Source organism: Nilaparvata lugens, chromosome 5 (genome assembly GCF_014356525.2).
Source record: "Nilaparvata lugens isolate BPH chromosome 5, ASM1435652v1, whole genome shotgun sequence".
Lineage (NCBI taxonomy): Eukaryota > Metazoa > Arthropoda > Insecta > Hemiptera > Delphacidae > Nilaparvata > Nilaparvata lugens.
Window position 1 is genome coordinate 12678542 of NC_052508.1, and position 22374 is coordinate 12700915.

Here is a 22374-nt window from a genome sequence, read left to right on the forward strand (position 1 = left end):
TTATCTATTAAGCGATAAGAAAACCATGCAAAATTGTAATTAAACAATAATGAGAATTCTCTGGCAGAAAATAAAATTATAAAGCGGCTTGTTTATTATTGGCAGATTATAAAAAAAAGATTGCTTGTACAATATGAGGTTAGAATCCTTTGTTTTGATTTAATACATCAATCGACAATATATTTATTGAATCGATATCTAACAAATCAGCTGATTGCTCAATCCACTAATATGAATTGAATTATAATTTTTACTCACAAAATATATATATCATATATTAGGGAAGGTTTATGTAATGAGATAAGGACGATTATTATTGTTACTCGAATATTTATTGAAATCTAAAAATAGTATGAAAACCAAGAGTACACAAAGCTCACATAGAAAATTAAATGTATATCGCATTATAGTTCATGTATTGAGATTTATTTATTGGAATGTTCTCAGGCTATTACCTAATTTATTTATTTATAAACTTTTATTCATCTTTGTATAACAAAGTTGGAGAAACCCTGAATCTTAAGTAACCAATTACATCACGTCTTACTAAGATTAGAAAGCCAATCAGAGGAAAACTTATAAATCGTTTAAGGAAGAGATGAAATTTTTTCTGAGAATTGCTCTCTCTGGCTTGTGATCTCGACCTAAGCGGAACACATGGAGAATAGGGCCTCTTTTCCAATCAATTTTTAAAAGCATCAAGCCAATCCCGTTTTCAAATGTCAAGTACATGTAATTAATGTTTGATTATTTGTGAATCAGTGTTGTTAAAGAGTTCTTAATGGTAATTTATTCCCGTAGATATATCTTTAATATTGATAGAAACTTGTAAGAAATCTGGACCATACACGAGCCCTGCAGAAATGGAAGGATCCAGCTAATTAATTATTGGAGATAATTAATTATTCTACGAGAACTACAAGAACATCATTATAGTGAGTGTGCAAATTATCTTAAATGAGCTCATTTAATAATAAGGCCTTTGTCAGTAAATTGGGGGATTAATCAAAGCGCTATATAAGTTTTTATTCAAATTTAAGATATTCGCCACGTGTCGAACACTATCATATAGTTTATAAGAAATCTTTTTATGAATTTATTTGGTTTATATAGGAAGCTTATTTCCATGCACGGCACGAACACACATACTCTGAGATTTTAAATTATTATTTTTATTAATTATTATTCATTGTTCAAAGTATGTTCTGTTAAATCTATAGACTGAACAGGTTCCAAGTTGTTAAGTTCTGAACCGACTTGAAGTCTACATATCAGTATTAAAAAGTACATATTTTTACAGCTCACAATATTGTGAATGCTAATAAATCTTGTGATAATTATTCAAATATTAGAAAATTTATTTATTCAAAGAAAATTATTTTTATCAAGAAATATTTTATACATATTATTTTATGGGAATATATTTCATGTTTTATGTCAGCATACAAGATCTTAGAAGTTTTTATTATTTCCTAATTCATCTCGTGATATACAGTTTGAGCTGTCTCGGTACCAAGCATTTTTATTCCGCAGCATATATTATTAAAGAATCAATTAATATTGATCTTATTCAGAGCATTTTTTACTCATCATCCTTTGATGATAGTAATACTATCCAGCCAGCAAAATCTTACTGATATTTATATTAATAAGTCTACAGTATATCATATGAGGATCCAGAGAACTTCAAGAACTGGCGTTGTAAGTTTCAAGGAATTTCGAAAGGGTAAATTGGTGCATACCTATATTCATGACAAGCGTTTTAAAAATCAACTAGAAAAACCATAGTTGATCTTCATTATTCTCGATTGAATATATGGTTACTGATAATCAGTCACCAACTATATTTTTGATTTCCTTATTGGTATTCTTCAATAACTTCACGGAAGCAGCGGTAAGAATTATTGATCACCAGTTATTGAACCCTATGGTGATTCATTATATTTGGAATATTCATGCATCTACTACTGAGCTAGAGCTGTGGTCTGAACCCAGCATATTTGCGAGCCGGACGGCCTTAACTTATTGCAAATTTATTTGCAAACTAGGGATTTTAGCAACTGCTCCTGTATATATCAAAAATACCGCACCACAAATTCAACTACAATTAATTAACTATTACCATGAAATAACGATTCAAAGATAGTTTGTAATTCGAGTAGCCTACGTGTAAACCGAGTAGAGATAGATTGGTTATTCTATGGTTTTACTTTTTGAGATAGAGTTGTATAGTGAGATTCAGGTTTGAAGCCAGTGAAAATGATAGGAGGGCGTTGATTTCAGGTTTTTCTTTCCCCACCGTATTGTATGATAGATAGCTGTGATTCAAGTTATACCTGTATATCTGTTCCAACATTTATTATTGATAATAATTAATCATTTCATCTCAAAAATAATATTCAATTCATGGATAAAATGAGCATATCATAATTATACTAAACTTGAATTTTGGAAAACACTTATGGAGTGAAAATGCACTTACATCGATCGTTTCGACCTGTTGTTGGTCATCATCAGACTGTAGGAATTTACTCTAATGACATTAGTGCATTTTCACTCCATAAGTGTCCTTTCACTTTCCTTGCCCTATTACCATAGGTAAGGAAAGTATTGCTTTCCGAAAAAATTAAGGTACCCCAATTTCTAAATTTATATACGTTTCAAGGTCCCCTGAGTCCAAGTCCCCTGGAGCTCCGCTCCATCTATGCAAAGTTCGATTTTAGATTCCCAATTGTCATGCTTCAGATACAATTTGAGCTCGAAATTCGAGAAAATATGATTATTCAATTGCAAATTGTAGGCAACTGTTGATTCTATTAAATGATTCACTACGAAGAGATAGCAGACCTCGTATGTCTCCAGCGTTATTGTCCTGTCACCAGCTGACTCAGATCTTTGTTTATAAGTAGATGCGCGTGAACACTAGCGTCAGTTGATCAATTCTCATAACGGCAAGGAAAGTTGTGTGAGTGCGCCACACCAGATTTTACAAAATTCAAGTTTAATTTTAATAGTGGAAAAGTATGGAACAGAGCTATCATATTTTTTTACGATTTGATAATAAACTTCCATACAGACAGACAGTACGGTAATTGTGATTGAATACTCTGGTAATTGATCATGTGTCTTTGTAGCATATTAACGATTTGGTAGCGATGCAAAGGTAGAAAACGATAGAGCTATCTAATTCCTCTATCACAGACAAGTATGACAAATCAATGCTGATCAGGTGCTAACGTAAAAAGTGAAGCTCATTATAAGCTAAGTTCTCCATGTTGAAATGATGTCTCTTTTTCCATAATTTTTATCTATTTATTCATTCATTATTTTAGTCATGTATAAAAGAAGACTCCCCTGACTCTATTATATGGATAAATATAGAAAATAACACATATATAATACAAATCCTCATATAAGTATGATTTTTAATTATATATAATTGTACAATAATCATACTTATATGAGAATTTGTATCATATATGTGTTACTTTCTATATTCATCCATTTTATAGAGTCAGGGGAGTATTCTTTTGTACCTAAATAAAATAATAGCTAAACAAATGAAGGCAATAGAGAACCCGAGCAAAACTTAGAAAGTTTACTTCAATAAATGAATAAATAGATAAAAATTATGAAAATAGAAACATTATTTCAACATAAAGAACTTAGCTTATAATGAGGTTCCCCTGGCTCTCTCATACTTTCTATATTTATCCATATTATAGAGTCAGGGGAGTATTCTGTTGTGTATTGTGATAATTTCACACTGTATTCTTTGTGATTTACAAATGTGTATTGTGATTGTTCCTTGTGTATTCTTTGTATGATTTCACTGTATTCTTTTGTGCATTTCGTTAATGATTGATCTATTTATCTAGGCAGTGTGATAATCATGAATCTCCCATCATTGATTTTCTATTTATTTTTGCAGGCTGACCTAGCCAGCGTTAATAGCCCTGAGGAAGAGCGGTTTGTTGTATCGAAAATCCGCGAGTCACGTGACTATTCAACCAACGCAATCTACTGGCTCGGCGGTCAAATGCAGGGACCAGACGACTGGCACTGGGTGGACAACTCACCAATGACTTATACAGGTGAATTTCAACTGAAAACACACATTTATCGTCAAGTTCTACAGTTCAATTTGGTACAGGACCATGGTTTCGTGATCACACAGGCCACATTTTCAAGCTGGATTTCAACTGTTTTATTCCAACTGAAACGTAATATTTCATGTTTTGTGGGTCTCTTTCAAACTCCTTCAAAGTTATACATGTTCCTCCCTGGAAAGTTAATTGAATTGAAGTCTTATCAGAATATGCAGAATATTGCGGTTTCATTGAGTATTAAGAAAAGTGTAATTCATTTTCAATCTTATGATTCAATCATCTCTTATCTCTCTCAATGATTTTAGTTTCTATGATATGGTTTTTACTTATTGATATTTTTAGTCTTAATTTTTTTCGCTTAGACATAATATTTCGTTTGAATTTTTAACTTTCTTTTTCTACGGTTAAGTGCTGAAGGGGAGGGTATCCTTGATACCCTCTCTGAGAATGGACTTCTCAAGGTCCAAACTTCACAGTTTCATGTGAAAACATTACAGTTGTACCTTAACTTTTGTATATTTCATAATTTTTCTTGCTCAATATTATTGTAGAACTCATTAGTTTAATATGATTCACTATGCTATTTTACCGCTACTGGTATTTATTTTTAACGCTAGAACGTAAGTTGAATTATGTTTTGTTAAACACATGAATAAAGGAATCTGAATCTGAATCTGAATCTGAATCTCTCATTAATCTGATCTGATCTTCCATTGATTCATACAATACAAAGAGTACATCATCAAGATGATGGGGAGAGAAAAAAATAAGGTAACCTTGTACTATTCCTTTCCCAAATTTAGATAAGGTTACACATAGTAGAAAATAGGTTAAGCCTTGTAGTCGTTCACTTCACAAAATTTATGTATCTCTTGGTGCATTTTCTCCTTGTATTCATCCGTCATCATCCATGACATATATTGTTAGAGAGAACTTTCCATTGATAATTTAATAGGTTGAATGTGGATTGATACTCTATTGGTTTTTCATTGAGGAAGATTAAATAATATAATACTCAGGAAAGACACAATCTAAGAAAAGTTATCTTGTGTGAACCAGCATTTTTTCATTCTCATGATTTAATCATCTCTTATCAATCTGCATTCATTTCTCATTGATTCACGTATCTCCTAGATTCTATCTGTTATCAATTTTAAACAGAGAAACGAACTTTCTATTGATATCGGAGGCTGAATGAAGATCTAATATCGGGGGACCGAGCTTCGCTCTGGAGTGTAGAAGTATAGAAAATTTGTAACAAAAGATTGAATTTATAGTTTATATTTATTTATTATTTTCACAGTTATATGAGGAGGCATAACAGGCTTACAGTATGCCCAAAACTGTCTCTTTTCAAATTTATACTACAGTCCAAATCAAAATCTAGGTTAAGCTAGGCTCATCAAAAAAACAATTTATTCACACTTCAAAAAAACAAACACATCATCAATTACAAATATATATACTGAATTCAATTTAGAATGATATACTATGTTTACTACAATATTTGTTAATATACTATGTACTATTCTACACTAACAGCATCTAGTTACTATTTTGGACTTTCTGAAGTAAACATGTTTTCGAAAAAAACATGAACGAAAATAAGTTACTCTTGCTGAATTTTCCTTCTCGTGAGATCAGCTGGATAATACCATACATGCACTCGTTCACTCTCTTCCATTATTACGGTACAGACGACAAAATTTCCAGCTGTTAATCCAAGGACGTATTCATCCTTTCAACGTCCTCCAGCGAGTTATCCCAGGGTTGAGACCTAGTGCAATCGAACTTTCATATAATAAACCTACTTTGCTCCAAATTTCAAAAGAATCCTTAGAGCCGTTTTCGAGATCCGGTAACATACAGATATATAAACATCTAAACATCCAAACATCTAAACATAAAAACATATAGACAGAAATTGCTCGTTTAATAGTATAGGATACATCCACAATTATTTCCAGCTCCTATTTTTTAAGAGAGAGAATGTAGACACTTTTCATTTTTTGAAACTGTTTGAGTTAAACAGAGAAGATCATAACTATAAATTATATATACAGAGTAATTCTTAATTATGGTAATATAATTTAATACGTGATAGTAGAGGTAGAACTAAGAAAAAAGTTCTGATGAACATATAATATCCATAAACACTTCATTAGCGAGCTATACAGAGTGAAAGATTCGCCCGGAATTCAGTTCCTCTGGTGGAATACACCGATGCTGAATTGTTCGAGGACTAGTTTTTGAAAAGCTTTATGCTGGATTCATATGGAAAAATATATGAAAAATTGAATAAAACTAGTTTGGAAGCTGTAGTGTGAGTAGTTTTCAAGAAAAAAATTGAAATATGCAAAGAATCTAAGTAGAAAAACACAGACTTCTACGTTTGATGCCCAATAACTTTCTTTAATGTTCAGTAAACAAATAATTTTTCGCAATAAAAATTTTAGAGAATTAAATTCTGAAAAGAATAATGTAAGCTGTGTGAACTAAATATAAATAAAAGTTGAATAAAATGTATTCTTATGTAGTACATTACACGACAAAAATTTGCTGTTTTATGAGGAGAGAACTAATAACTCATAGGTTGTAGTTGATTGCAAATTTCAACTTTTTCCTCAAAAAATACTCACACTGGTGTATTTCACCAGAGGAACTGAATTCCGGGCGAAATCTTCCACTCTGTATAGCTCGCTAATAAAGCGTTTATGGATATATGTTTATGAGAACTTTTTTCTTATTTTTACCTCTACTATCACTTATCAAATTATTTGACAATAATTGAGAATCACACTGCATAATTTTTTCATAACTCTTTCACTGAATAGACCCACGTACTTTGTTGGTCAACTCATGAATTTAAAAACAAATCCTATAGACCGGCTCTACCAGTTTCTAATATGAACTTTTTAATTTATATTGCAGCGTGGCTGAAGAAACCAGGCCTATCTTCGTCGCTAGCATGCTTGGGTATGCAATGGGCGAGTACTCCAACACCTCTACTGCCCAGCGGGTTATATTGGCAGGCTCAGGATTGCAGCTCTATTGGTGGTTACGTCTGCAAGAAAGAGAATCAAGGTACTTGAATGTAGTATATTATGTCACAAGGACGGGAAGGGGCCTTTTGCAGGCGAGAATGATATTTCTAGTCGTGGCGTTAGCCGAGACTAGAATTTCATTCCAGCACTGCAAAAGACATTCACGTCCAAGTAACTTACACTATTTTTTGTCAAAATAGTTTAGAAAAGAATAATTGAAAAACATAAAATATCACCTGCTTGTCCTGACATTACCACATGCATTCTATAAACATAACATAAGTTTACAAGTTTTGAATCAGAAATTTCTTGATTGTAGTTGATAAAACTTCCACCTGGTGCGCTAAAAGACGGTTTCTTGTACCAGTTTTGCTGTTCCCAATTCGGAACTAGGGAGCATACTCGACTGTAAAGAAAACATATAATTCTATTACAGATTAGTATGCTGTAATGAGAATCATTATGTTTATTTTTCTACAATCAGCTGTTCACCGGCTTCATTTCATAGATGTAAAACAGCTGAAATTGAATAACTATGACAAAAAATATTTATCATATCTATGTTCTGAGACAAGAAAATATTTTAATATAATATATTATGTATGCTAATATTATTATTGTCGCTTGGCAGCTTCATACCCGCTTGGCCAGGTTGAGTTAGGATATGATCTATGGAATATGGAATATAGGATGTGGACTATGGAAAATGATATATTATGGGATTAGAATAATATTTTTAACTATTATTGAACGAAATTCCAATTAAATGCTGCAAATCACCCTGAAGACTTCTGCTACTACAAATATTGACAACAGAAATTTTCACCTAGCTGTTTACCCTCTGTTGTCAATTTTGCTGTAGCAGAAGTCTTCAGGGTGATTTGCGGTGATTTGCGGCGATTTTTTTAATAATAGTTATTAATTAACTAGCATTTGAACAAATGCAGCTTCCAATTTATTCCCATCTGTAGACTGGCTGGCCGCTATTGCTTTGTATAAAATGAGCGCTGCTATTCAGAGATTGTCAGTTTGGTGTAAGGGTAAGCATTCCTGACCGGCAATTAGGAGGTACAGGGTTCGATTCCTGGGCTGACAAATAATTTTTGTATAGTAGCGCTCATCGAATTTCCACTAGCTGTTTACCATATTGTCAATATTTGCTGTAGCAGAAGTCTTCAGGGTGATTTGCAACATTTAACTGGAATTTCGTTATTATTCATATTAATAATATATAATATTCATATTATAATATCATAATATCATATTAATAATATAATAATATTCGTTATCATATAATTATTATTCATCAATTAGCATTTGAACAAATGCAACTTCCTATATGTATTTCCATCTGTAGAATTATATTTTTGTTTGGCCATTCACTGAATTTGATACTGATGTGTGGAAAAACGCCTTGTTCAGATCCTGAAAATAACATAACTTAGCCTATATTCCAATTATAAAACCTGAATAATTTTCGCATTCAGTTTCAGGCACCGGCCTCAACCTGAACGGCACCGTGAACGGGACAGAGGGCCGACTGACCTCTCCCCGCTATCCGGCCCCCTACTTCCACAACCTGGACTACTGGGTGAACATCTCCGCACCCGAGGCACACCGCATCGTCATCCATTTCACTCGACTCGACCTTGAGGCTCAGGCCCACTGCCTCTATGATTTCCTGCAGCTCGGCGACGCCAATCGACGCACGCAGCCGAAGACGCTGTGCGGCCATTATGATCCAGCTCAACTTGAAAGGTAAGGGAAATAGGGCATAATTATTTTTCATTACTAGATAAAGTAATGAGTTTGAGTAATGAGTTTGAGGAGAATAGGGCATAATTATTCATCATTACTAGATAAGGTGAGGAGAATAGGGCATCATGATCAGGCACAACTTGAGACGTGATAAGAGTAGGGCATTATGATCCATCACAACTGGAAAGCTGGAGAGGAAGGTCGGCCACTATCGACAGGCCAAGTGTGTCTCGTCTGTGAACAGACAAGTGTGTTCGAATGCTGATGAACACGTTCACGCGAAATTTTCTGGAAACAATTTATGACAAAAAAAAACCACTGGAAAATTACGAATCATAATGATACAAGAATAATTCAACCTCAAATGAAGCAGCGGAGAAAAAATAAACAACAAAAATCAGTGGTTTTTTGACAATTTCTTAGTCTTTTTCATTCAATTTCAATTGAAACCTTGACAAACTAATAGTTGCCTGTAAAGTTGGTATACGGGCGAAAGTTTTACGTGACAACGACTTTGAGTGGTAAAATAATTTTAATGTGAATATTCATTCCCATAGTAGGAAGAAGGATGAAATAATAGTAACAATTTAAAACATTTATCTATACAAAGAATTATATTTAAAACATTAATTCATACAAAGAATCTCGCACTGAATTTCGTATTAACAAAATTTTATTTTTACCTTCACACATCATCAACAAAATCACTGTCTCTCTCGCTCTTAGGCGGGCTAACTGTGCTCCATTCAATTTTTTACATAGCAAGTCGCGCTCATTTTTTCAAGTTAAACAAATTATTATTGGCTGAGAAACGATTTATACTACTTTTGTGATTGAAAACTACCACAACATTGTGATTACTACAACATAACCTATTCACTTATACCTATAATTATACTTACACTTATACCTATTCACTAAGTAGTGGCGCAGTCGCAGGAGATTGCCCCGTTCCACTCTCTCTCCAGGTGAATGCCTTCGGCTGCGTTGCTCGCTACTGCTCCTATTCGTGCTCTTTCCAGACGACCGTGAACCGAAACGAACGCTCTCACTCGCTCTCATTGTGAGCGCATAACGTGGGAACGTAACGCAGTTTCTTGAAGTGTCACCCGGCAAACCAATTTATAAGACGTTGTCACGTCAAAATCAAAGTCACAAAAAGGAAACTTCAAGAAATTTTCTCGTACATGATTGTATGACGAACATGTGTCTTCAAACATGATAAACTCACCTGTCCTGTCTAATCACCTCATACCTCATGAATCACTGAATGATTTTTGGCTGTAGTCACATTGTTCACTTCCATATTTCGATTTGTTTCGCAGACTGAATTCTGTATCGTAGAGCTGAGTAACCCTTCTCTACTCAAACGTTCAATAAAAGTTCGTAAGAAACTACAAATTCTATGTGTATGAAGTTGCCGCTTTGATCACATGCACCACTGTATTCACGACCACTGAACGACCACTACACGGCGGACGTGTTTAGTCGAGACAAGAGACGACCACTACACGGCGTCCGTACAATAAAAATCGTTGATCGATGTGTTTGTAATCACACATTCATTTAATTGCGCTGCCATTGGCATTTGGACGATCGATTTTTTATCGAACGACCAAAATCGATGTGTGTGTAGCTAGCCTCACTCTCAATATCAGGAGGCTGTTTTTGAACACTTAATATTGTATCATCTTTTGTATACTACTCTATTATTTCATATTAAATGCTAATGTTCACTCCATCACTTTCAATTTCGCAGACTGAATTTTGTATCGGAGAGCAACGCGGCGAGCCTTCGGTTCCACTCTGACTACTCGATATCGGGAGGCGGCTACTCGCTGATGTGGCACGCCGTCGATGTGTCAGGGTGTCCGCTGCAGACTCTCACCGCCAAGGAGGGAGTCATCACCAGCCCCAACTACCCTCACTTCCTGCTTGCTCATCTCGACTGTTCCACCACCATACTGGCTCCTGGTGAGTGGTTAAAAACTCTTAGAAGTTCACTTTCTAAATGTATGATTCCCTTCATTCGAGCTCATCTCGACTGTTTCACCACTATACTTGCTCCTGGTCTTTAAGTGATAAAAATCACTTGAAAGTTCACCTTTTACATGCATGATTTCCAGCTATACCCATTTCTTTTTTGCTCATTTGGACTGTTTCACGACAATGAATGCTCCTTGTGAGTAGGAAAAATCAACAAGGATTCCACCTTTGAAAATATATTTCACCCATAAGGAGAGCAGATCGCTCTCTGCGTGGTCAGGCAAATACTTCAACTTGTATTCATTGAAGAACACTGTTTTTAAAGTCGAAACAAATTTATCAATCAGCTTGATGATTGACGATGAAATCAGTACGCTTCAAGAGAAGAGGAGAAAGATGCCCATATCAATATTATTATGTATTGAAAAATTTATAAAAACACTTCACTTGAATGGGCTACTTTTATAAATTAATAAAAACAATATGAAAACTTGAAGAACCCTCTATTATTTTAAATATTACAACGACTTGTTTAGACCATAGGTCGGAGCTTCAAGTTTCAATATTGTTTTATTCATTGAAAAATATATGTATGATTTGAGTTAGATAGTAGCCTAGTTGTCGGCACCAAAATCAAATATCAATTTATTGTTTCAATGATGATGTTATCTCAATCACAGAAACTCCAATTTTATGATCACGTTATATTCCTCTTGGAAGTTCAAACTGATCATATCTAACGAGTTCGAGCATGAACTTACGTATTTACTAATCATCTAAATCAGGGCTCTCCAACCTACGGCCCGCCGAGAGTTATTGCAACAGATCTTTTAAAATATATATTTATACTTTATAAAATATATATTTATAATTTATATTTATATATTAGTGTAGAATTAGCTGTAAACAAGCAGCGATCAACCATTGCGAGACATTAGCAAATGGTTCAACAAGTCAAATTCCACGTACATCCTTGTTTTCGGCCCTCCAAGCCTCCTAGAATCAACAATGTGGCCCTTGGATGAAAAAGGTTGGAGACCCCTGATCAAAATCACTAAATTAAAATTTTATTTCATTCTAGCCTCACCACGTTGTTCTTATCTGCAGAGGAAGTGAATTCAACAGTTCTTGTATTCTCACTTCAGGTAGTTTCCTACCATTACTATTATGATACCTTTGAGTCATGTAGAACTTTTGTCTCGGAATGTAACTTATTCAATCAATCTTTCGGTATTCTCTCTTGTAGTAGACACTTTAGAAATATTTTGTTGAAGGCGACACAAGATTTATATCACTGATTAGATCACTGTATCTTGTCAGAAGTTTAAGAGACAGAATCATGTTACAAAGGATATCATGTACAATACCGTTGAAAAGAGAGCTTACTAATTGTTCGTCTGAAGCCAGTTACACACACATCAATTTTTCTTGCCCTCATGAATTACTCGTATATCAGATTAAACGGAACTTGGTGAACATATAACCTGTTTGACATAATCGGTTTAATCCAATAGAATTCATAAGGACAGCAAAAACATTTTGACCAAATATCAATTTGGGTAAACTGGACTAACATGATAGTTTAATTGTTTATTATTGACTGTTAACCAATTCTAGGTTAAAGATTTCTTCTAGAATTTCTTCGTTTTTCAGCTGGCAGGAGAGTATGGCTGGAGATAACAGACTTCGACATGAGTTTGCCGGATGCTTTGCTAGAGCTCAGCCTGGGTGGTGGTACGGAGCGGATCCAACCCTTCATGAGGAAAGACCTGCTATCAGATGGCGTTTTTCTGTCGGTTGGAGAACGGCTTCAGATACGCCTGAAAACTGGTGACGAACCAAAAGGAAGAGGGTTCAGAGCTATATACAAAACCGGTAAGTTTCCATAACTAGGTACCTTTGTAAGTAACCGTAGTTCATCTCACTTATATTTGATTTTGAACATTTAAACTTTAAATGACCAATACTTGATCCCCAATTATTCTATCATTATGTGTTTTCATAATTGATGGATAATTACATTATTCTAAGGCTAAGTTGGACCAAACAAGTGAATGAACAAAGTTTAATAAAAATCTGAATCAAGCCGCAGTAGTTTGAAAACTCTAAACCCATGAGAACTAACATTGGATTCGTACATATTTTGATACATTTATCATGCTTCTCATAATATGTTAGGCTTCTTCTATATGTTCATGCTTCAGAATCCGAGCTCTAGCTGCTATGCTGATTTGGTCTAACCCCAGCCTCAGATAGTATCAATCCCATAATCTATTAATCTTAACATAAGAAAGGTCCACTATATTAAGATACCGTATTTTATCATGTATCATGGAGAAATAAATAAGTTGATTAATAAATGAGCGATTGTAGAGAACAAGTAGGAAGCTTGAATCAAAAAATGGATTCATATCGAAATTTGAGAAAGAAATGGAATTAACACATTCGGATTAACACTTCAAGAAGAATCCTATAGCCGATCGATAATGCTATACATATCGTCAAGAATACTACAGACGCCTTTATAGTGATTATCCTTTGAAACTACAGAGTTGGGCAGGGAGGTACGGATGATTTAAAATAACAGTTACACACTCATTTTCAAACGAAACTCAAAATTGATTCCCTCAGTGTGTATACCATGGATGTTGCCATTATAAAAATTAATGAGTGAAAAATTAAAAATTGATTATGTACGAAAAATAACGTCTGCTTAATGCTGTCCGTTTTTGTAAAAACAATACTATACATTGATTTATTGTTTTTATTTTAGGTCTAGACAGACCCATTGCACATCAAAATATTGTACATCAGAAATCATAAGTAGCATAGAAAAAAAACAGAATATAATGATATTCTGTATAATACAGAAGTTATTATATAATATAATTCACGCAAAAAATAAATATATAAGACTAAGTATAAAATAAGACTAAATATAATATAATTGATGCAATAACTATACTGTATGAGTAAGACTAATACAAAATAATAATGGACTTAAGACTGAATTAGACTATAGTGAGGTCCACGTTATAATGACAGTATTTGATGAACTTTGGTTTTGCTATCCTTGTCTATCATTCGACAAAGCCGGTGGTACTATCCTTTTCTAGGTCCACAACGATGCCAATCATGTTTTTGACAGTGTAGAAATATAATTAATTAATGCAGAGAATCGGCATTCCTATTCTTCTATGCACTGCCATTATAACGTGGACCTCACTATAGAAATTCGAGCGGTACCGCGTGCAATACTTCAGAGGGGTACGGACAACTATAGAAGTGTATGGACAACAATTGACAGCATTTAACAGATGTTACTTTTCGTACATAATGAATGTTTTAATTTCTTCCCCTTTCATTTTTCTAATGGAAACATCTAAGGTACACACTAAAAAAATGAGTATTGGGTTTCGTTTAAAAATGAGTGTGTAACTGTTATTTCAAAACATCCATCCTCCCTGCACAACCCTGTATTCCTGAAATTATCTCAACCAAACCAGGTTCATGATTGATAAAATTCTCAAACAAGCAAGTTTTGTGGTTGATAAAGCTTCCAACCAAACGAAGTATGGAGTTGATCAACTTTTCAAACAAACTAGGTTTGTGGTTGATAAACTTTTCAACAAAACTAGGTTCGTAGTGTAATAAAAACCATCGATATACTTATTCTTCTGAATATAACTCTTCTCAAAATTGTAACCACTCTATAATGAACAAAATTATTCTGTTGGCAGTGAGCAGTGTTCACGAAGGCAGAGTGCTGGACCTTGGGAATACGACGGGTGGAACTTTGAATTGGGTCAATTATCCGCTGAATCCGCCATCGGAAGTGGACTTCACTGATAGACTTGTTGTGCCTCTTGGGAAGATAATTCACCTGCAGTTCTACAACACAGAGCCCAGTTTATGTGAGTGGAAAATATTCATCTGGGACATTTTAGTTATATCTTATTCCCATGCCATGCTGCAACACTGGCCAGTTCAAGTTAGTAGAAAATATTCATCTGGGACATTTTAGTTATCTCTTATTTTCATACTAAGTTGTAACATTGTCACTATTGTCTTGCTCAAATGGAAGTCAATAGCATATAAGTGAAGAGTCTTCGATTAAAATAATCAAATGCAGCATAGCAGCATTGGCAGAGCCCAGTTTTAGTTGGTATAAAATATTCATCGGGGACATTACGGTTATCTCTCATTTTCATACTGAGTTGTAACATTGTCACTATTGTCTTGCTCAAATGGAAGTCAATAGAATATAAGTGAAGAGTTTTTGATTAAAATAAAGAGAGAACTAGAACTTAGTTTGTAGAATGAGATAGAGAGATTTTGAAATACTGTCATTTGAATATTATTCTTCTCCCTAACACTCTATGAAGAGTTTAAAACGCTTAGACAGCTTTCTTTGAATAATTCTGTATAAACATTGAATTAGACTGTAGCGTCAAAACGTAAATCTAAATTGGTCTAAATTATATTGGTAGTAATGATTTGATTGTATGATATAATATGTGGTATTTCTTCAGAATTGAAAGGAGAAGACGTTGGAGTTGTCAATATATTGTTCAAAAATTAATTTGAATTATTGAACAAGGTTTTATGTAACACCTGCCACATCTTCAGATGAACAGTTCAGCTGTGAACACAAACTGTCCATAAAAGCAGTCCTGAAAAATCTAGTGTGACGCACTCACACAACTTTCCTTGCCGTTATGAAAATTGATCACTTGACGCTAGTGTTCACGCGCATTTCAAGTCTACTATTCAAAGATCTGAGTAAGTTGGTGACAGGACAATAACGCTGGAGACACCCGAGTTCTTCTATCTCTACGTAGTGAATGATTTAATAGAATCAACACTTGCCAACAGTTTGCAAATTGAATAATCTTATTTTCTCGAATTTCGAGCTTATTTTCATTTTTGGGTAGAAATGTTACTGAACATCAATTGTAGAGATTTCCATGCTCAATCTTTTCCACTTGAATTTCTTGTATAAATTGTATCTGAAGCCTGATAATTGGGAATCTAGAATCAAACTTTGCATAGATGGGGGGGAGCTCCTAGAATTCTCACAGATATGGGTCTTATGGCAGTTGATAAAGCTCAGCAATGACTATCTTAAGTATAAATTTGATCAAAATCGTTGGAGCCGTTTTTGAGAAAATCTGTTTTTCCCTCATTTTCGTCATCTTAGCCGCCATCTTGAATTGCATTTGATCGAAATTGTTCTTGTCGGATCCTTATATTGCACGAACCTCGAGTTCCAAATTTCAAGTCATTCCGTTGATAATTGGGAGATGAGATATCGTGTACACAGACATACATGTATAGAAATTTAGAAATTGGGTTACCTTAATTTTTTCGGAAAGCAATACTTTCCTTACCTATGGTAATAGGGCAAGGAAAGTAAAAACAAGGCCCATGTCGTTAAAATGTTTCAAAAAGAATTAGTATTTGTGTTTGATATTCTAGTACTTTGTTTTGTATTTGTATTTGGATTTTATTGTGTGCTTTTGAATAGAAATTTGAGTTTGAATCGATTCGTATTCGTGTTTGGTAATATTAGTACTTTCACATGTTTTTTTGATTAAAATTTTAATTTGAATTAATCTTAATTTTTTCAGGGGACGACATGGAAGGCAAGAAGTCGTGCGCGGATGGCATGGGTGAAATCGAGGTGAAAGACACGTACGCCGACCCTAGCGGCAACGGCACATGGTGGAAGCTGTGCGAAGCTCCTGGTCACGAGGAGGTCGTGCCTCTCTCGATCACTTCCTACCTCAACACCATCCAAATTCGACAAATTAACAGCTTGGCGAGGAGTGGATCGAAGGGAATCAAGCTCAACGTTTCCGTTAGTGTGCAGACAGGTGGGGGATTCAGTGTTACAAATATTATTCAAATTTTTAAAGCTCTCACTTTTGACTTACTGAAGGCCAAAGTCGTTGTCTGTCTGTGTGTATGATCTACAATAACTTTAGCAAGAATTGACAATAATCGACACTAATCGGCTTGAGATAACAGTAAAAGTTGCGACATAAACTCATTATACCATGGGATATCTACTTACGCTATTGTTTCTCTATGGTAATAATTAAGTGTTGAAGCGCCAGAATAATATTTCTATCGAAATAGGATTCCCAATGTAACATACTGTCAAATGATTCTTGTATAAGAGAAATATTTAGCTGTTTCCATAATTTTCATCAACTCTGTATTATAAAATCAAAAGTTGCAGGTTTCAAAGATTAAAATACAACAGTTCTTGAGTGAGTTCTCCAACTCAAGGGGTCACTAGTTATTATCAATATTTATAAACAGAGTGTCTTACGAAGGTGTAACAGCCGATAACGTAAAGGTGCGTTCAGATATACGCGCCGCGAACATGAGGAATTCACTTTTAATCAGCTGACTATATCTGTATTTTTACAGAAATGATAAGATACAGCTATAAAAAGCTTGGCATCAGCTGATGCCAAGCTTTTTATATCAGCTGATACCAAGCTTTTTTTATCTGTATCTTACCATTTCTGTAAAAATACTGATAGAGACAGCTGATTAAAGTGAATTGCTCATGTTCGCGGCGCGTATATCTGTACGCACCTATAGATTCTACATTGAATTTGTAACAAAAATGTAAGATTAATTCATTGATCTTGTATGGTTATGGTCAGTGTATGGAATGTGTATGGTTAGAAAGAGGTTGAAACTCCCAATGATATTTAAATGACGTGCTCTTTTGTTTGACGTTTTTGAATTTTCTATGAGCGTTCAAACTGTTTGAAACCAGGCTTTGAACCCATATGAATTTTTCGCATCTCCATTAGGGATGTCAATCCCGGGACTGATTTCCAATCCCGGTATTTCGGGATTATCCAATATCAATCCCGGATCCCGGACTGATCCCGGATTGGCAAAATCAGTTTAATACATTTTTAACCAAATGTTCCACCTCAATTACACCAAAAATGTTCAGTAACAAGTGTGGGGATGAAAAAGGGCCCATTAAAGAGGGAGAGGCTATTATCAGAATGAAAAAAAAATACTTGAGAATAATATTAAAATTGAGCATTCTATTTCTATAAATGTTTTCAAGATTAGTAGTAACTGTTTCATTTGATGTCCTACCTTAAATTTGCTGTATCCTAAATGATAGTGAGACCCGAGGAAAGCAAGATAACTCATCAGAGACTTTTTTATATAGAACAAAAGCATTTCTATCCTACATCAGGACGGGATAGAGTTCACACTTTAATCACGTCAAATACTGTAAAGTGAAATATCATTCAAATAATTAATATTCTAATAGAATAAAATACTTCTGCAAGACCGTAACGCCATACCGACCGAACAACGCGAAAGCTGAACCACTACACTACTAAAGTACTGAATGAAATTCGTAGAGCCAACTATAATATTTACTTCAACTAGATAATATTCTACTTATGATAGAAAAAAAGAAGAGGAGAGGAATAATAATTAGGGAGTGAATCGTTAGTGCTTTTTTATTTCTGATTTCTGAAGTCTTTTCAAAGTTCGGAATGCATTTCAAGGAAATTCCATCAGCACTATTGCAAATATTGCGCCGTCTAGACTGCTAATTGGTGTGCTGTGTAAACATAATCAAGTGTAGAGACAACAACTGATCAACAACCATTCTGCCAATTATGCGAACTAATAATGCGAATTTCATTAAGCCAGTAAAGAGTACAGTATACAATCAATATTATGTATAATTATGCTTTGTAGGCTGTGCCTGTAGAATAAATTAGTCAAAAACTTATTACAATAAATTAGTTATAAAAACTCATATTCATCACCAATTAGTGAAACACTTATTACAATAAATTAGTTATAAAAACTCATATTCATCACCGTAAATGAATTCCATATTAAATTGTTTTTGGAAAAATATGATTCACAATTTCAGGTTTACAATCCCGAAAATCCCGGGATTGACGCTGGAAAATCCCGGGATTGTGAGGTATCAAAAATGGACCGGGATCCCGGGATTTCGGGATTGACATCCCTAATCTCCATAGAAATTATGCTATTCTATCAAATCAAGTAACCAACTTGTGTTTTGTTTCCAGACTTGAATTACAAGGTGAAACTGCTGCAGAGTCCAACTGACAGCGCTGTCGAATCATGCAGACCCAATCCATGTCAGAATGGAGGAAAATGTGCCAGCAGCTCCAACAAGAAGTCTTGTCAATGCATCGGACATTTCACTGGTGAGTCAACTAGCTAGAAATTGAAATCAGTCGACTATCAAACAATGCAAGGTAGATCAATACTTTAACCACTCAATCGCTTACACTCGATAACTTACAGTGAGCTATGATTATGATAAATTACCGAATAGAATATCATGAATATAATAATAATAATAATAATAATAATAATAATAATAATAATAATAATAATAATATAATAATAATATCGAGCGACCTGGCTGGCTCAGGTCTGGTGTCAGAGATTTCAGGTCGCAACTGATCAATTTCAGGGCCTCTGACATGACCTGACGACTGCTTTTTAGGCAGCCAAGACCGACGGCCATCCGAAACACGGGAGTGGCCCGAGATAAATATCTTGCCCGGGCCAGGATTTGAACCCGGGCCTCTGAATCATAAAGCCAGCATCTGATCCAATCGACTACGGTCACTCCTCATATTATGAATATGATTTTCTGTTTGACAGAAATTATTCATTTCATTGAAAAAAGATCGAATTGAATATTATAAATATGATTTTTGTTTGACAGAAATAATTCATTCTATTTGCTAACTTATTTATCTATGAAGACAACAGGTTACCCCTAAGTGTCTCCTCCACAAATACAAAAATACAAGATAATTGCATAATTAGCAATGAAAAATTAAAATATTGCGGATATTATTAAGAGAAAGATACAGAAATACAAAAATAAAAGGGAAAAATCCATATAGGCTGCATGGAAATTTCCGTAGAATAGATTATAGAAATGAATACATAACATAATGTAGCTAAAAACTTCACAAGAATGAAGAAAATAACAAATTAATGAATGTCAAAGGACTGAGATCTGCTAGTGAAGCAGCAACTCCAGGGGGCCCACAGCATGTTTTGATGTCGCAAGTTGCGACATGAGGCTTAATTTTGGGGGGGATTTTTGGATAAAACTAGGGAAAATGGGGGAATTTTTCAATATACAGTTTTCAAGTACCTAAATGGATACCAAATTTTGAGAATTTTGAGGGGGGGGGGAATTTCGCGACATGGACCATTGGGGGATGGGCACCCCTGAGCAACACGATAGTCAAAGTTGAAAAAACTAATAAAAACTTTAAGTATCCTTTTATTAAAAACTAAATAATATTTCAAAAACTAGTTTCGACCATAGGTAAAATGTAAAAAACGAAGTGAAAGTAAAAGTTTTTATATCGGTTTTATTTGAATCAAGTAGCTCATATATAAGTGAATTGATTTTTTTTTGAAGCAACAAGTATACATACATGAACACAGAAACACAGCACTGAATAATCTACAATATGACTGTGAAAGGATACCTTACAAAGTTATGTAAGTCTGTTTTATATATATTGTGAAACGTTTAACTAGAATTTATTCAATTCAACAGTATAGTCAGTAGATATTTGAAACCAATCTGAAGAAGGTGACGCCTTGAGGATTGTAACCCCAGGTTCCATGGAAATGAACCTTTTGCTGGAAGAGACAACTTCTTGTGTTTTTGGTTTAATCTGTTTTTTTTTGTGATTCTCAGGAATGTTCTGCGCACTAACCGTTTGCGAGCTAGAGCCTTGCCTTCACGGACGTTGTGAGTTGACCGCGACAGGCTTCACATGTCATTGCCTGCCAGGCTACATCGGTGAGACGTGTGACACCAAGAAGAAGCCCTGTGCTGACAAGCCATGCGAGGGACGCGGTGAATGTATCCCCAGGTCCGATACAACCTTCTACTGCAGGTGTCATGCTTGGTGGGAAGGTGAGTCAACTGATATTGTCAGTATCATTTAGAGAGTACAAAATTCTACCATAGAGAAAAGATAGCATAAGAAGATATCCCATGGTATAGGGAGTTTGTGTTCCAAATTTCAATGTTAACTCAAGCAGATATAGTCCTATAGTGAGGTCCACGTTATAATGGCAGTGAAGAAAGATAGGAGAAAAACGTTGCCAAGTCTCTCCATATTGCCACTGACTGTAGCCTACACAGCTGTTACTCAATTCATCCCATTAGATTTAATCTAATAATAATTATCATTTCCTTGATAAAATAATCAATTTAATGTCAAATTGATCAAAAAATATATTTTTCATAATTTGATTTAAAAATTTGCTTTCATGACTGAGATCAGATTTTTATTTTTATACAAACCTGAAATGGCAGCTAATTTAAAAAGCTGTGATACAACAATCTGAATTTCAAAACAACAGAAATTGATTTATTTGGTGGGTATTCTTTTCCAATCTCCTTTAAAAATAATAGAAAAATAGAAATCCTATTTAGAAATAAGTAATTTCAATGGATTAATTCTGAAATAACTTTTTAATATTATTTATACCGGTACGAGTAGTCTAACCTATAAGGCTAGGCTAACTGAAGCATGGATGAAGTCTAGGATGGTTAGTTATCAACTTTTAAAATGTCATTTCAGGTATTTTAATTTGTGTTTCTCATACGGTAATGTTTAAAAATTATTTCATTGTTTGAAAAATACATTTTAAATCAATTTTACGACTTGTGTACTCAAGTATTTTGATAGAATGAAGAAAGAAAATGGCGGCTGAGAATATGGTTTGTTCAGTTTTGTACAGTCACTGTCAAAAGTAAATATGAAATATTCTGGCGAATAGACAACATTGCAAAGCGAGAGAGAGATAGTGCTATCTGTTTTGTTGTATGATAGAAAAGGACAGCAACAGTATTGTCAATTGTACACTGCCATTATAACGTGGACCTCACTATAGTAGTAGATTTTCTTTAAGCTATGTGACGATGTTAGTCTCTCATACTGTGCCGTATTCACGCCTGATCCGGCCAAAACAGTAATAATAGACAGTAGTTGACAGTAATCGACTTGAGTTAACAAAAATCGGCTAAAAATTTGGAACTTAAACGACCTTTACAGTGGTATATCTTGTTATGCCATATTTTCTCTATGGTTCTACATTCTATAATATGGGATATCCCATTCTGTACTCTCTAGTATCATTGTATTACTATGAAGTGGCTTGTTTTTCACTTGAATAGTTAATTCATTCATAAATCATCATTGAGGCGGACTCCCACATTATATTTACATCGGTGAATGTGTCTGGGAATAGAATATTATTTCAAATGGTAAAGACTAAGAAATTGTCAAAAAACCACAGATTTATTGATACTTAGAAAGGCCGGTTTCGGTTACTACACCATTGTCAATCTCTGATGATCAAAGAAGTTCTTTCTAAGTATCAATAAATCTGTG

At 34.4% G+C, this 22374-nt stretch overlaps 1 protein-coding gene across 1 annotated transcript in view; it reads left to right on the top strand.

The window, feature by feature from the left end:
- The window catches only part of LOC111055403, a 273287-nt gene that overhangs the window by 203225 nt on the left and 47688 nt on the right, over positions 1-22374 (top strand). The window contains exons 11-19 of the mRNA XM_039429382.1: positions 3932-4094; positions 7041-7193; positions 8641-8911; positions 10671-10885; positions 12551-12772; positions 14638-14811; positions 16528-16773; positions 18997-19137; positions 20667-20888. Of these exons, the coding sequence (XP_039285316.1) occupies positions 3932-4094; positions 7041-7193; positions 8641-8911; positions 10671-10885; positions 12551-12772; positions 14638-14811; positions 16528-16773; positions 18997-19137; positions 20667-20888 (1807 nt within the window). The remainder of the gene's footprint in view (positions 1-3931; positions 4095-7040; positions 7194-8640; positions 8912-10670; positions 10886-12550; positions 12773-14637; positions 14812-16527; positions 16774-18996; positions 19138-20666; positions 20889-22374) is intronic.